At 43.1% G+C, this 17355-nt stretch overlaps 1 protein-coding gene across 1 annotated transcript in view; it reads left to right on the top strand.

Moving 5' to 3' along the window:
* Positions 1-17012, top strand: part of LOC130277407 (uncharacterized) — a 119057-nt gene extending 102045 nt beyond the window's left edge. The window contains exons 5-7 of the mRNA XM_056528078.1: positions 7840-8121; positions 15406-15805; positions 16720-17012. Of these exons, the coding sequence (XP_056384053.1) occupies positions 7840-8121; positions 15406-15805; positions 16720-17012 (975 nt within the window). The remainder of the gene's footprint in view (positions 1-7839; positions 8122-15405; positions 15806-16719) is intronic.
* Positions 17013-17355: the final 343 nt, after the last annotated feature.

Raw genomic sequence — 17355 nt, 5'->3', positions numbered from 1 at the left:
CCTAAACTGTTGCCTTGAAATACGACAGGGCTCCGAAGTGAGAGAGCACCATGTGCATTTGAGGCCTAAATTTGAGATTTGCAATAGGGGTGGACCTGGATAAAAGGATGGCGCTTGTCTCAACCAAAAACCCTACGGCAGTGTTTCCCAAACAGGGTGCCTCCAACTGTTGCAAAACTCCCAGCCTGCCAGGACAGTCAGTGGCAATACTGGGAGCTGTTGTTGTGCAGCAGCTGGAGGCTCAGTTTAGGAAACAGTGCTTACTGAGACGTTTTTCATTTTTATTGGGGGGGGGGGGGATTCGTGTAAGGGTGTATATGTAGTGTTTTACTTTTTATTATGTGGTAGTGTTTTTAGGGTACATTCACACGGGCGGGGTTTCACAGTGAGTTTTTCTGCCGCAGCTCAAACTTGTAGAAGGAAACCCACTGTAAACCCCCGCCCGTGTGAATGTACCCTGTACATTCACATGGGGGGGGGGGGGAGTGCCCCAAACCTTCAGCTGTAGCAAAGCTAGAACTCCCAGAATGCACTGACACTGTACATGCTGGGAGTTGTAGTTTTGCAACAGCTGTAGGCACACTGCTGGGGAACCACTGAGTTAGGAAACAGACTCTAGCTCAGTGATTCCAACCTGTGTGCCTCCAGCTGTTGCAAAACTACAACTCCTAGCATGCACTGACAGCCAAAAGGCATGTCAGGAGTTGTAGTTATGCAACAACTGGGGAAGAACAGTTTGGAGACGTAGTGGTCTACAAACTGTGGCCCTCCAGATGTTGCAAAACTACAACTCCTGGGCATGCTGGGAGTGTTAGTTTTGCAACTTTTAGAAGGCCACAGTCAAGATCACTTACGAGCGATCTTCACTGCAGCCTCCTCCACCGCCACACTTTCCGGCCGCACTGCTCCTGCCGCCAACACATGATGTCTCTGCCGCCACCGAGTGTTGTCCGTACCGCCGCCGCCGCTACTCCGGTAAGTCAGTCATTCCCCCCGCTCTGCCCAGACTTTATCGGTGGGTAGAGCGGGGGAAATTAACTTTAACCCCCCCTGCCCCCAACTGCCATTGGTCGGTCAGTCCTGAGCGACCAATGGCAGGGGATAGGAGGAGGTGGCACCCCTGCCACCTCGCTCCTATCCTTCAGGATCATCAGAGCTGTCTCTGACAGCTCCGATCATTCTTATTTTCCGGGCGATCGGGTTACCAGTGACCCGATTGGCCCGGATTCGCGATTGCCCACATGGGGGGGTAGATATCAGCAGTCATCCCGGTCCGATCACCGCCCGGCGAGCGGTGGTGATCGGACATACGGAGGGTGTACAGGTATTCCCTCCGTCCTTAAGTACCAGGTCGTGAGGGTGTACCTGTATGCCCTCCATCCCCAACAGGTTAAAGACAGACCATTTTGGCCTTAAAGGGTACTCCACTGAAAACATCTTATCTCCTATACAAGAGATAGGGGATAAAATGTTAGATCGTGGGGGTCCGCCGTAGCACCCCTGACATTCGGTGCACGGAGCGAACTCTGCTTCTTGCTCGATGACTGACCATGCCAGCCCCCTCACCCCCTCCATTCACATCTATGAGAGGAGGTGAGATGGCTATGTACTATCCGTCACGCCGCCTCCCATAGACATGAATGGAGGGGGCGTGGCATGATGTCACAAACGAGGAAGCTGCAAGCTTCCGTGTTTCGGTGGCCGCCAGCGGTGGGACCCCAGCGATCTAACATTTTATCCCCTATCCTTTGGATAGGGTATAAGATGTTTTCAGTGGAGTACCCCTTTAAGGACCGGGCCAATTTTCTTTTTTTCTACACTCCTTTTAAAATCGATAACTCTTATTTTTTCACCTACAGACCCACAGTAGGGCTTGTTTTTTGCACGAACAATTGTGCTTTGTAATGACATCTTTAATTTTTTTACCATAAAATGTACAGCATAACTGAATAAAACATTTTTGTGGGTGGAAATTTATAGGAAAACTGCCATTTTGCAAATTTTTGGGGGTCAAGTTTTTACACAGTGCACTTTATGGTAAAAATTATACATTATCTTTATTCTGTAGGTCAATGCGATTAAAATGATACCCAATTGATATAGTTTTTCTATTATTGTACTATTTTTAAAAAAATGCTAACTTTTTTCCCCACAAAATTGGTATGCATCAAATTTCATTTTTCTGACCCCTATAACTCATATGGCCATCATGCCCCCTCCCATAGACTTGCATTGAGGGGGCGGGGCGTGATGTCACACAGGGGCGGAGTCATGACCTCATGATACTCCGTCCCTGTGGTCGGGAGGCATAACACTGAGAGCCTCCAGTGCTTCCTGCAGTGCTTACAGGTGGGTGCTGCATGCTAGATGGTTGGGGTTCCCTGTGATCAGACATCTTATCCCCTATCCTTTGGATAGGGGATAAGATGTCTTGGTGCCAGAGTACCCCTTTAACCCCTAAAGGACTCAGGGTTTTTCCGTTTTTGCACTTTCGTTTTTTCCTCCTTACCTTTTAAAAATCATAACCCTTTCAATTTTCCACCTAAAAATCCATATTATGGCTTATTTTTTGCCTCGCCAAATCTACTTTGCAGTGACATTAGTCATTTTACCCAAAAATGCACGGCGAAACGGAAAAAAAAATTATTGTGCGACAAAATCGAAGAAAAAACGCAATTTTTTAACTTTTGGGGGCTTCCGTTTCTACGCAGTGCATATTTCGGTAAAAATTACACCTTATCATTATTCTGTAGGTCCATACGGTTAAAATGATACCCTACTTATATAGGTTTGATTTTGTCGCACTTCTGGAAAAAATCATAACTACATGCAGGAAAATTTATACGTTTAAAAATGTCATCTTCTGACCCCTATAACTTTTTTATTTTTCCACGTACAGGACGGTATGAGGACTCAATTTTTGCACCGTGATCTTAAGTTTTTATCGATATGATTTTTGTTTTGATCAGACTTTTTGATCACTTTTTATTCATTTTTTAATGGTATAAAAAGTGACCAAAATACGCTTTTTTGGACTTTGGAATTTTTTTGCGCGTACGCCATTGACCGTGCGGTTTAATTAATCATATATTTTTATAGTTCGGACATTTACGCACGCGGCGATACCACATATGTTTATTTATTTATTTTTTTACACTGTTTTATATTTTTTTATGGGAAAAGGGGGGTGATTCAAACTTTTATTAGGGAAGGGGTTAAATGACCTTTATTAACACTTTTTTTTAACTTTTTTTTTTGCAGTGTTATAGGTCCCATAGGGACCTATAACACTGCACACACTGATCTTTTACACAGATCACAGGCGTTTATTAATACGCCTGTGATCAGTGTTATCGGCGCTTGACTGTTCCTGCCTGGATCTCAGGCACGGAGCAGTCATTCGCCGATCGGACACCGAGGAGGCAGGTAAGGGCCCTCCCGGTGTCCGGTCAGCTGTTCGGGACGCCGGGTCACTTTCACTTTCGCTTTAGAAGCGGAGGTATTCACTTTCACTTTCGCTTTAGAAGCGGCGGTATTAGCCGCGGTCCCGGCCATTGATGAGCGCCGGGACCGACGCAATATAATGCGGGATCGCGGCGCGATCCCGCTTCATATCGCGGGAGCCTGCGCAGGACATAAATATACGTCCTGCGTCGTTAAGGGGTTAAGGATTCACGGCATACAGGTATGCCCTTGGTTCTTAACAGGTTTAATAAGAGAAAGCTAGTTTTCATGAAATGACTGTAATACATACAGTTAGACCCGTATTCAGATTGTATTCTGTTATCAGTCCTGTTTAGTTCTTGTAGTCATTCCTCTTTGGTTTTTGTTAGTTATTCCTGTTTAGTACTTTGAGTCTGTTTAGACTTATCCGGTTCTCAGTCCAGTGTTCAGTATTTAGTATTGGTGTTTAGACTCTTAACCTGTTTGCCTACATGTTATGGAGTCTGGCTTTTGGAGTATTTCTTGTATCTGTCTAGTGTGCATTGATATAAATTTATCATTCTATAAGCTCTACCAGAATCAAAAGATCCAGAAAGAAAGTTCAGGATGTTGGGGATAGATGCATGTAAGGGATCCAGATCCTGTTGAGAGCCCCAATGTAGCCAAATTTTCCAGGCTGATCTGTAAGCAGATCTGGTACCTGGAGCCCAAGCGTCTGAGAGGAGTTCTCTAGCTGTGATAGAAAGTGAATTGAACGGTGCTGAAGACCCGAAATTAGCCAAGCAACTAGAGTGAGTTGCTCCGATAAAATCAGAGGATGAAAGTTGCCAAGAGGGTCTTGGAGAAGATCTGAAGAATGAGGAATGACGCATGGGTAATCTATCAATAGATGAAGTAATTGGGGAAACCACAGTTGAGTTGGCCACCAAGGAGTGATGAGGACCAAGGTCGATTTCCGAATCGAAGTCTGTAACAATACCCGTGGAATAGGATTGAAGGGAGGAAACGCATAAATTGGAGGAAGGCATCCCCCCCCCCAAGGCTTCTGGGTCTGGTCTCCAACTGAAGAATTGGGGAATTTGACAATTCAGAGGAGAAGCAAACATGTCTACGGCCAACGGGCCCCAAAGATCGTTTATGCATTGAAAGATTGCATGATGAATCTTCCAATTGCTGTAGTCTTTCATAAAGCAGGAATTCCAGTCTGCGATCTCGTTGGAGATGCCTGGAAGGTATTCCACTTTCAGGGAAATATGTCTGTCTAAACAAAAGTGCCAAAAATCTTTGGCAATGTATGCAAGGTCTTTTGAAGTTGTTCCACCAAGATGATTGATATATTGCACAGCGGATATGTTGTCCATGTGTAACAAAACACAACAGTGCAAAGAATCCTTCACAAAACTTTTTAATGCGAATGACCCAGCTAAAAGGTCCAAACAATTGATGTGAAGTTTGGATTCCGAAGGAGACCATTTCCCTCCAGTAGAGAAGGAACCGCAACGTGCTCACCATCCCAAAATAGAATTTACACAAAAACCCTGTAGCCAAAGCTCAGGGCACTAAAGGTCCCTTATCTCAGACCACCTATTAAAACTTAGCTTTTATTATAATCAATATAAAATGGTGAAGTGCAATTTAAAAGTTGCGCTGGTCCTGAATTCTTATGTGAGTGGTGTGAACTGGCCAATTTCACATCCACTCCTGTATAGTATTCCTAGGAGTATCTGGGTCTCTAACCTCCAGCACACATTAACTGGTATAAATTGAGATAGTTACAGCTGACCCACACTAAATGTGGAATAGCTCCTCAACTGTAATATTGCGGCCTACAGGCTCTAGCACTTATAACTTATCCCAGTGATACCTTTAGCTAGGAGTTAGAAAGTGGTACATTGATGCGGCCTACAGGCTCTTACACCTTGAGATAGAAATTTAATTGCGTGCTGGTTATAACCCACTAGCTCCCACTGCCTCGCCCACAGGCGATTAATGGTGGGACCCGCAGGTACCTACAACACACACTCTCTGATAACCACTGGGACAGTTAGAGCTGACCCATACTTCAGTGTGGAGTAGTTACTCAGCTGTAATAGTGCGGCCTACAGGCTCTTACACTTGTCACCTATCTCAGTGGTACCACAGAGATAGATAATGGATATAGTACAGTGGTGCGGCCTACAGGCTCTTACACCTTGGTATAGAGATTTTTTGCGTGCTACGTATAGCCTGCTGGCTATTACACCCTCGCCCGAAGGCGATTGTAGGTGGGACCTACAGGTACTTCCACCTAGGTAGCAGTGTATTAGTATATCTACAGGAGCAAAGCGCTATTAAAAACTGAACAGATTGCCTTCCCATCCCAAAAGACTTCCGATTCTATAACGATATCTGGGTTCGGATGAAAAATGGCTTTCCCGTTCCAAGTTTGGATGTGGGATAGCCACCAAAGAAGTTCTTCTTTGGCATCGGAAGAGAGACGAACTTCGTCCGAGTATCCCAGACCTTCTCTTAGATGTTTGATTTTTAGCCGTTGTAAGGCTTGATAATGGAGGGGAGCAGGGAAAATGGCCTGGATGGAGGCTGAAAGAAGGCCTACAATCCGAGTTATTGTTCTTAAGGAAATAAGGTCTTTGCGAAGAACTTGGCGAATTTCCTTGCGGATGGTTTTCAACCTCCTGGGAGGTAGACTCAAAGTCGTCGACTTTGTATTGATCAGGAAACCTAAAAATTTGGTTTCTTGGGACGGAGAAAGAATTGACTTTTTGTGATTGATGAGAAAACCTAGACTTGTCAAGAGAGACAATGTCCAGTCTCTGTGGGTGAGAAGCAGAGGAATGGACTGAGCCATAAGGAGAATATCGTCGAGGTAAATTATGAGACGTACGCCTCGACTTCTTAATAGAGCAACAATTGGTTTCAGTAGTTTTGTGAAACACCATGGGGCCGAAGAGAGGCCGAATGGGAGACAAGTGAATTGCCACTTTATGTTGTTCCAGATGAACTGGAGAAAAAAAAAAAAAAGATATATAGGAGATAAAGATGAGCAAGATTTAGGGTAAATATAGATAAAAAAATAAAAATCAGTAAAATACTGAAAATACCATAAACCATGTATAATAAATTGATGTATAAATAAATCAAATATACATCAAAATTATGCAAATATAATGAAATATGAACAATATAGGAAAATTATTTGAGGAGAAATCATATACTCATCTGATATCACTGCTGAGCAGCAAAAGAAGAGGACGATATCACATCAACTGTCACCTATATGATCTATACTGGACTCTTCATGTATTACTACACTTTCTTTTGCTGCTGAGTTTAAAAGTAAAAGAAGTTTAAGCATAATATGAGCGTCTTGTCTTTAAATAAAATTACAGGCCTCTCTCATCTTTTTAAGGGAGAGAACTTGCACAATTGGTGGCTGACTAAATACGTTTATTCCCCACTGTATGTACAGTTGAATTTGTTTTAAAACTAGTTTTAATTAAGGAAACCTGTTTGAGTAAAACTAATCAGTTAAAAGCAATTGAATGTGTTAATTATAAATTAAAAACATTTCTATGGCGTAGCATATGTTGAGGATACGACAATATTTGTGTAATATATAGGATACAACATTCGTTTTTTTATTGGCAGTGTCATTCTAGTTTGAACAAAGGTTTTCAGTAAAAACTTGGTTTTCAGGAAGGGTCACACGCAACGGATCTGCAGCGTATTTCATGCTGCAGATCCACCGGTGACCTGGCCCACAGTGTGCCTCCAGCTGTCGCCCCTCCCCCTGGCCTGCTCGCAGCAACAATACGCTGCTCCAAGCAGCCACACAGGGGCTGGCAAGTTGCTGCATGCATGCGTAGTGTACTCAGACATTGCAGCTGCTCTGCGATGTCTGAATACACTGCGAGTGCACTCGGCGACGTGCAGGTCCCTTTGTGACTGTTCAGAGCAGCGGTGGATTGCCGATGCGAGCAGGCCAGGCATGGGGTATCAGCAGCTGGAGGCACACTATGGGTTGGTTAACGGCAGACTAGGGAAATCCAGTTTTAACTGTAATATATATATATATATATATATATATATACATGGAATGCTTTTTTTTTTAAATATTAGAAATAACAGTATTTGAGGGTGTAATCGCATTTTCAGAATTTTAATTCAATAATGCCAGGGATCGCTTAAAAAGAAGTCTCAGTCTTTCCTGGTACAAGTTAGTATAATCTATGTTCAGTGCTGCAGGATACGTTGACGACACATAACAAACAGGAAATATTATGAGACTATTTATGAGATGTAATGTAATTATGTTTTAAGGCTATACTTCTACTGAACTGGACTTAGATCACCAGATCATTTTAATTAATTAATCATTTTTTATTTGCTTGTCAGATAAATTATGGCGAACATTTTAACAGCAAAATGGATTTTCCATTCTTGTACCGCACTGCATATGGGCCAAATGCTGTGAACAAAGCTATAGTAAAGTTACTAAAATACTTTGGTTGGACATGGATTGGAATACTTACTAATAATGAAGATGAACTGCTGAAATCCAGTGAAAATCTTAAGGAGGAAAGTTTAAAAAATGGAATTTGTGTGGCATTTATGTTTACTATGTCTGAAAATATACCTGAAATAGACTACAATCTTATTAAAAAGTCAACATCAAAAGTTATTATTCTTAATATTTCATTGATGTCATGTGGTTTTATATCAAATCTGCTATCTCAATACTCAAAAATCATAATCTTTACAAAAAGCCTAATCTATACTTATTGTATTTCAAATAATATATTTTTTTTTAATCGAATTTTTTTCTTTGTTCTTCAAAAAGGCAACATTATTGGCCTTAAGGAAGTGCTTGAAAAAGCCAACCCTGTAGATTACCCAAATAAGATTTTACGCAGTATATGGCTTTCATATTATAATTGTGTACCAGCTGATAAAAAATTCAGTACCAAATATTGGTGCAATAAAAACCATTCACTAACATCTCTTTCCAACATGGTGTATGATGTTGACAACTTTCGGACCACATACAGTGTTTACCTTGCAGTTTATGCTGTTGCTCACGCCTTGAACAATATGTACATAGAAGATTATAAAGCTGGGAAACATCATGGATTATTTATTAAAAAAATTCATCCAATACAGGTGATTAAAGCTAATTTTCCATAGGTACATCTCCTGCAACAACATAGAACAAAGAAGATAGGGTCTCCGGAGGACTCTTGAAGGCAATCCATCAGGTCCTTGAGGCCTTACACACCACCACAGAACCTGACATGTTTCAAGTACAGCACTCCAACACTGTTTTCCTGAGCCCTCTGTGATGACGTAGAAAGCAGAAAATTTACTTAATTTGTTTTCGCCCATAAGGCCCCTTTCACACTGTAGTTGCTCCCCATCAAAAACGTCCGTTAAAGTCTCTCTTTTTTTTTTTTCGTGTGACTTTAATGGCCATTCTCGTGACGGGGAGAAACATGCAACAACGGGTCCCGACGGCTCCCATCTACTGTTATGGGGGCTGTCAGGCGCTATTGTATTTTCATGTGAATATCGGATGAAATAGACCACGCAAGCAGTATTTTTTCTCCCACTATTCTCCCCGGCTCACCTCACGGCCGTCACACTTCCGTGTCATAATGGTAGTGTGAATGTAGCCTAACTGATTTTACAATTATGAGCGAGCGGTTACAGTCACACTCTTCGCGCGCTCTCCTTCTAATTAGGATCAATTGACAGTCCAAGTGCAGGAATTCTCTCTGCACTCATACTGTCAATCATCACTGTCTGGGTGGGGGAGGGCTGTAACGGTTCGCTGTGACTGTAATTACTTGTTGTGACAGTAATTGCTCGCAGTGACTGTAAACGCTCACTGTGAATGTAAAACTAGTAACGGCCGCATCAAAAAAAAAGTTAATATTCTCAACCAATAGCAGATGACCAAGGATCAAGGCATCCAAAACATGTGAGACCTCTTGTCTTTCCTGCATCTGTTTGATGTTTTATTTGTCTGAAGAGGCTTTATATGGCTTTTTTTAATATGGATTTGCCAACATTCATTTACTGTTGATTGCACCTATGAGTTAAGCCATGCTCCTTGCCCATATGAGCTGACAATCTTTCCTGTGAAGTTAATTTGCTGCTCTATGTGGCATCATAGAGAGTACAGGAGAATTCTAACCTGTCCCAGGGCCAGTGCGTGAGGCCTCAGAAACTTAATAGATTCCCATTAAGTGTTGGGGTGGTTTCATACACAGAACCCGACTTTGTACTTCCTCTTGCTGGATCCACTTTTAGCTGTATCAATAGTGCACATGCACTAAAGGGGTACTCCCCTGGAAAACATTTTTTTTTTAAATCAACTGGTGTCAGAAAGTTAGACAGATTTGTAAATTACTTCTATTTAAAAATATTAACCCTTCCAGTACTTATCAGCTGCTGTATGTTCCAGAGGAAGTTCTTTTCTTTTTGAATTTCCTTTCTGTCTGACCACATTGCTATCTGCTGACACCTCTGTCCATGTCAGGAACTGTCCAGAGCAGGATAGGTTTGCTATGGGGATTTGCTCCTACTCTGGACAGTTCCTGACATGGACAGAGGTTTCAGCAGAGAGCACTGTGGTCAGACAGAAAGGAAATACAAAAAGAAACTAACTTTCTGGGTAGCATACAGCAGCTGATAAGTACTGGAAGGATTAAGATTTTTAAATAGAAGTCATTTACAAATCTGTTTAACTTTCTGGCACCAGTTGATTTGAAAATAAATGCATATGCACTATTGATACAGCTAAAAGTGGATCCAGCAAGGGGAAGTACAAAGATGGGTTCAAATGAGGAGTTTTCTTTTTTTAATAACATTTTTTATAAAACAGAAGGAAAACTGTGTTACAAAAGTTGCACACATTTGTACCCCAATCACCATTTGATGTGTTTATTGACAGTACAATTTTAACAGGTGAAACAAGTTTGTTTAAAGGTTTTTGTGCTGCCTTTATGCTATCCTTTTATGGGTTGGATTCTAGTCACAAGTCCTGATTAAGGACTTGTGTATAATACATGTCTTTTCACGTTTATATCCGATCATGGTACGTGTTTTAGCCCCCCCACCTTAATCCTATAAATATACTACTAATCCAGATCATCGATGTGTGTTAATTTGTTTCCTGGTATTTTATAAGTTACTGTTACTATTTGCTCTATGGGAGTATATGCTAATCAATTAGTTTTCTGATGTTCTTTTGTATATTTTATGTGGCCATTTAATTTACAACTAGCATCATTTACCATAATGATTAATGCCACTATATATGTTTGAATGTTGTTTGTACTATGGTACTTAGTTCTACTATATGTTTTTCTATCATGATGAGCCATTGTATGTACCATGGTATATAGGTGCATTATATGTCCACTGCTTATGAACGCTATTGTCCATACGTACCTTTATGTGCCATTTTGTAACTTTTGGGGGCTTCCGTTTCTACGCAGTACATTTTTCGGTAAAAATGACACCTTCTCTTTATTCTGTAGGTCCATACGATTAAAATGATACCCTACATATATAGGTTTGATTTTGTCGTACTTGTGGAAAAAATCATAACTACATGAAGGAAAATTTAAAATTTATATTTAAAATTGTCATCTTCTGACCCCTATAACTTTTTTATTTTTCTGCGTACGGGGCGGTATGAGAGCTCATTTTTTGCGCCATGATCTGAAGTTTTTATCGGTACCATCTATGTATTGATCGGTCTTTTTGATCGCTTTTTATTCATTTTTTTATTATATAAAAAGTTACCAAAAATGCACTATTTTGGACTTTGTTATTTTTTTTGCGCGTACGCCATTGACCGTGCGGTTTAATTAACAATATGTTTTTATAATTTGGACATTTCTGCACACGTCGATACCACATGTTTATTTTTATTTTCACAGTTTTTTTTATTGGGAAAAGGGTGGTGATTCAAACTTTTATTAGGGAAGGGGTTAAATGATCTTTATTCACTTTTTTTTCACTTTTTTTTTGCAGTGTTATAGCTCCCATAGGGGGCTATAACACTGCACACACTGATCTTTTACATTGATCAATGGTTTCTCATAGGAAACCATTGATCAATGATTTTATCGCTTGACTGCTCATGCCTGGATCTCAGGCACTGAGCAGTCATTCGGTGATCGGACAGCATGGAGGAAGGTAGCGACCCTCCTGCTGTCTTTACAGCTGTTCCGGATGCCACAATATTACCTCGGCGATCCAGAACAGCACCCTGAGCTAACCGGCACTGCTTTACTTTCACTTTAGATGCGGAGTTCAACTTTGAACACCGCGTCTGAAGGGTTAATAGCACACGGCACCATGATCAATGCCGCACGCTATTAGCCCCGGGTTCCGGTAATTGTTAGAGGCAGGCCCAACCCACTATGATGCCACAAGGACCGGGCTGAGGGTATATAGGTACGCCCTCCGTCCCCAAGGAGTTAAGGATGCTGACCATTTTGACCTTAAAGGGGCATTCCGTTGAAAACATCTTATCCCCTCTCCAGGCCAGCAGCGGTGGAATTCGGAACATGGAAGCTTGCAGTTTCCACGATCATGACACCACGCCCCCTCCATTGATGTCTATGGGAGGGGGCGTGATGGCTAGTACATACCTGTTACACCCCCTCCTATAGTCGTGAATGGAGGGGGAGTGGCGGCCGGCATCACCAGTCATTGGGTACTGAACAGAGTTCGCTCCATGCACTGAATGACAGGGGTGCCGGAGCAGAGATAGTGGGGTCCCCAGCGGCGGGACCCCCGCGATCGAACATCTTATCCCCTAACCTTTGTATAGGGGCTAAGATGTATACAGCGGAGTACCCCTTTAGGGCCAAAGCATTTTTTGAAAAGCTGACGTGTGTCAATTTATGCATTAAAGAGTACCAAATAAAACTTTTAATATAGTGATCCTTGTGTAATTAACAGACACTTTCCAATTCACTAGCTTTTAAAATGATCAACATAAATATGTTTAAAATGTAAAAGAAAAATGGCCGCTAGGGGGCTCTGTTCTGTTCCCTGCCAGAATTAGAAACAGTGAGTTTGGTCTCCTCCCGGCATGGCAGGAGACCAAACTCAGGAAGTGTTTCTCTGCACTGAGCTTGATTGATAGCTGCACAGAGCCTCATTAAAAGCTGCAAAGAGTCTCACTAAAAGCTGCAAAGAACCTCATTGAAAGCTGCAAAGAGCCTCACTGATAGCTGTACAGACTAAAAGCTGCAAAGAGCCTCACCAAAAGCTGCAAGAAGCCTCACCGAAAGCTGAAAAAACCCTTACCGAAAGCTGCAAAGAGCCTCACTGAAAGCTGCAAAGAGCCTCACCGAAAGCTGCAAAGAGCCTCACCCAAAGCTGCAAAGAGCCTCACTGAAAGCTTCACAGAGCCTGAGGTCTTCTATTTATCACAGAATTGCAACCATGTGAGGTTGGAAGTGTTCCGCCAGCAGGCTTGAGTGATGTCATGCCTGCTGGCAAACACCCACTCTCTCCTGCTGGGAGATTCCACTATGTGAGCAAGAAGAAAGGTAGGATACAGAGCTTTTTTAAACTCTGAATTTTTTACAACCCCTTAACGACACAGGACATATATTTACGTCCTGCGTAGGCTCCCACAATATAACGCGGGTCATATCGGTTTAGTCCCGGCAGCCATCAACGGCCGGGACCCGCGGCTAATACCGGACATCACCGATCGCCGTGTCTGAAGTGAAAGTGAAACCTTCCCGCCAGCTCAGCTGGGCTTATCGGTACCACCGTGGTGAAACCGCGGCATCCCGATCAGCTGTACTGACACAAGGAGGATCCATACCTGGCTCCTGCGCGTCCGATCGCCAAATGACTGCTCCATGTCTGAGATTCAGGCAGGAGCAGTCGAGCGGCGATAACACTGATCAATGCCATGCTATTGCATGGCAGTGATCAGTGTAGGAAATCAGTGTGTGCAATGTTATAGTCCCCTATGGGAGCTATAACATTGCAAAAAAATAAAAAATAAAGAGTTAATAAATGTGATTTATCCCCTTCCCTAATAAAAGTCTGAACCACCCCCATTTCCCCCCAAAAAAACTATGTAAATAAAAATAAACATATGTGGTATTGCCGCATGCGTAAATGTCCGAACTATAAAAATATATAGTCAATGGCGTACACGTAAAAAAATTCCAAAGTCTAAAATAGCATATTTTTGGTCACTTTTTATACCATAAAAATTTATAAAAAGTGATCAAGAAGTCCAATCAAAACAAAATTGGTACTGATAAAAACGAAAGATCATGGCGCAAAAAATGAGCCCTCATACTGCCCCATATGCAGAAAAAAAAAGTTATAGTGGTCAGAAGAGGACATTTTTAAACGTATTGTTACGAGTAGCACTGCAGCCAGACGTACAGGCTGCAAGCGCACTCCTGCCCCATCCTCCCGTGCTGGTTCTTCTGCGGATCGCATCGCGGGACATGCCCGCATGGCAACATCTGACCGTCACTCACCTCCCCGCATCTCTGTCCCCTCCACTGTCCCTGGCCGCTGGGGCGTGCGTCCCCTCCTCCTAGGGCGCGCGTGCCGGCTTTCTGTGATTTAAAGGGCCAGTGCACCATTGGTGCTTGCCTGGTCCTGACCTTATTTAACCCTGCACTTCCTTTTGAACCCTGCCGAATCTTTGTGCCATTACAGCCTAAGAGAAAGCGTTCTGTTTGTGTCTTGCCTTGCCATGTATCTGACCCCATTGCTACGTATCCTGACCTTGCTTCTGTGCCGCCTGCCCTCTGACTTCTTGCTACATTACCCGCCAGTCCTGATATCCTGCCAGTCCCTCACTATAACTCCGTCTCATTCCTTCTGTGCCACGCATCTCCTCAGCAGCCTTTGTGGACAAGTCGTGCCATGGGTAGCGACCTGGGAGCCGCCTGCCGCAGCAAGTCCATCCCGCTATGCAGAGAGAAAAGAGACTTCCAAGGAATAGAGGGCTTGTACAGCGCTGACCAGGACCAGAAGCGTAAGGTAAAAAAAGCAGGTTTATTGGGGTTTCCCACAATGCAACGCATTTCACCGCACCTGGGCGGCTTCATCAGGCAGGGGGAGAGAAGTGGGTGGCGGCGGTGATGTCTGGCACCGCAAAAGCCGCTGTAGTTCATTGATTTAAAGCACCCGCTTTAAATCATTGATCTGCAACGGATTCTGCCCCGCTGGGGGGTTGAAATAGCCGATAATTTATACAGAAATATCGGTATAAGTTATCGGGTATCGGCCCGAAAGGTGACAGATTATCGGTATCGGCCCTAAAAAAAACGATATCGGTCGATCCCTAGTCAAAAAGTTAAATAATCACCCAGGTGCACAAAACTATCGGACGCGCTAGACACTAGGAAAAGCTTCAGGATTCATTCATCCCACTGTGGGTCCTTTCGGCTCATACTCCTTCCTCTCACAAAGGGGAACAGGTGAAGCTTGAGGAGCCTCCGAAACGTTGTGAAAGTGTCGGCGCAAGCTTCACCTGTTCCCCTTCGTGAGAGGAAGGAGTATGAGCCGAAAGGAACCCACAATGGGATGAATGAATCCTGAAGCTTTTCCTAGTGTCTAGCGGGTCCGATTGGTGCACCTGGGTGATTATTTAACTTTTTGACATATTTTCTATTGTCATTTTTTGATACTAAGTTATTACTAAAGAAGCATTACCAAAATCTGAATGAACTGTGTTGCGTTTTCTCTTGTATGGAATTGTATATATTTTGTGAGTTAGGAGTTCTCACTCGAAAACGCATATGACTTACCCAGTGTGAATAGGTGGCAACACATTTTTTCATGTAGGCCACCTCAACCACCCTCCTTGCCCTCAGCCGAGGAAGCTATGCAGGTTGTTCGTGCCCGTCTAACCCAGCAGGACAGATGAAATGAAAATTTGTGTCTCTACTATGCCAGTCCGGAGCATTTCCTCAAAGATTGGCCTTTGCGACCACCACGTCCGGGAAACGCACACACTTAGAAAACTTGGGAGAGGCGTCCCTAGGTGTGAATTCCACCTCTCCTCGATTGACCACACCAGTTCAAGACTATACCTCTACCAGTGCTTTGTTCTTTGCCTCAGCCTTTCTGGACTCGGGTTCTGCTGGAAACTTTATCAACGCCTCCCTGGTCCACGAATACAGTGTCCCGGTCACACGGTTCGTTCAGCCATTGTACATTTCTTCTATCAACGGAGAATGCCTAAACTATGCGGTGCAATTCCGCACTGAACCTCTTTTATTGCAAGTGGGAGTATTGCACAAGGAGAAGATTGAGTTCTATGTGCTTTGTCATTGTACTTCAGAACTTCTTCTCGGTCTCCCTTGGCTACTAGTGTTGCTCGCGAATATTCGCAATATGAATTTTATTCGCGAATATCGCATATTCGCGAATTCACGAATATTCGCGAATATAGCACTATATATTCGTAATTACGAATATTCGTTTTTTTTTTTTTTACACAGTACACATAACAGTGATCATCCCTCTCTGCTTTCAGCTTGTGTAGTGTAAAGAAGGCTCTAATACTACTGTGTGAGACTGGTGTGCGAATTTTCGCATATGCGAATATTTGCATATGCTAATTTTCGCATATGCGAATTTTAGTCTAGTAAACTTTCGTATATGTAAATTTTTCGCACATGCGAATATTTGCATATACGAAAATAAAACGCGAATATTCGCGAATATATGACGAATATTCGTCCATATATTCGCGAATATTCGCGAATTCGAATATGGCTTATGCCGCTCAACACTATTGGCTACAATGTCACGTGCCGGCTCTAGACTGGTAAACTGGTGAAATCACCCGCTGGGGATCCTACTGCCAGAACCACTGTCTGGCGACTCTGTAACCCAAGAGGGTCTCTCTACCTCCTTCCCTGCCGGGCCTGCCTCTTCCTTATCAGGACTTTACAGATGTGTTCTGCGAAAAGCAGGCTGAAAGTATTCCTCCACACCATCCTTATGATTGCCCAATTGACCTTCTGCCTGGGACTTTGCCTCCTTGGGGAAGAATCTACCCCTTGTCTGTTCCCGAAAAGCAAGCTATGGCTCAATACATCAAGGAGAATCTCCAGAAGGGCTTCATCTGGAAATCCCCCTCCCCTGCTGGTGCTGGATTCTTTTTTGTGGAAAAGAAGGATGGCTCTCTCCGCCCTTGTATTGATTACCGGGGACTTAATAAAATCACTGTCAAGAATCGATATCCCTTACCTTTGATTTCAGAACTGTTTGATCGCCTGCAGGGTGCCAAGATCTTCTCTAAGCTGAATCTGCGAGGAGTGTACAACCTCATCAGAATATGGGAAAGAGACAAATGGAAGACAGCTTTTAGTACCCGTGATGGGCACTTCAAGTACCTTGTGATGCCATTTGGTCTCTGTAACGCCCCGGCTGTTTTCCAAGAATCCATCAATGACATCTTCTGTGATCTTCTCTACACACGTGTTGCAGTCTATCTGGATGATATCCTGATTTTCTCACCCAACTTGGAGCTACATCGTACACATGTGCGGTAGGTCCTAAGATGCCTATGGGACAATCGTCTCTATGCAAAACTTGAGAAAGGCAAGTCTTCGCTTTCTTGTATACATAGTCTCCAATCAAGGCCTCCAGATGGACCCTCTTAAGTTGCCTTCGGTTCTTAACTGGCCTCGACCTACTGGCCTGCGGGCTATACAACGCTTTCTGGGGTTTGCCAATTATTATCAACAGTTTATTCCAAACTTTTCCTCCTTGGTTGCTCCGATAGTGACTCTTACTGAGAAGAACAGTAACCCCAAATCCTGGCCTCCTGAGGCTGAAGAAGCCTTCTCCCGATTGAAATCAACGTTTTTTGCTCTTCTCCAGTTTTATAAAGAC

The sequence above is a fragment of the Hyla sarda genome, chromosome 6 (genome assembly GCF_029499605.1).
Source record: "Hyla sarda isolate aHylSar1 chromosome 6, aHylSar1.hap1, whole genome shotgun sequence".
In the NCBI taxonomy this organism is placed as follows: Eukaryota; Metazoa; Chordata; class Amphibia; order Anura; family Hylidae; genus Hyla; species Hyla sarda.
The sequence above is the reverse complement of the archived record's forward strand: the minus strand, read 5'-3'. Positions and strand labels throughout refer to the sequence as shown.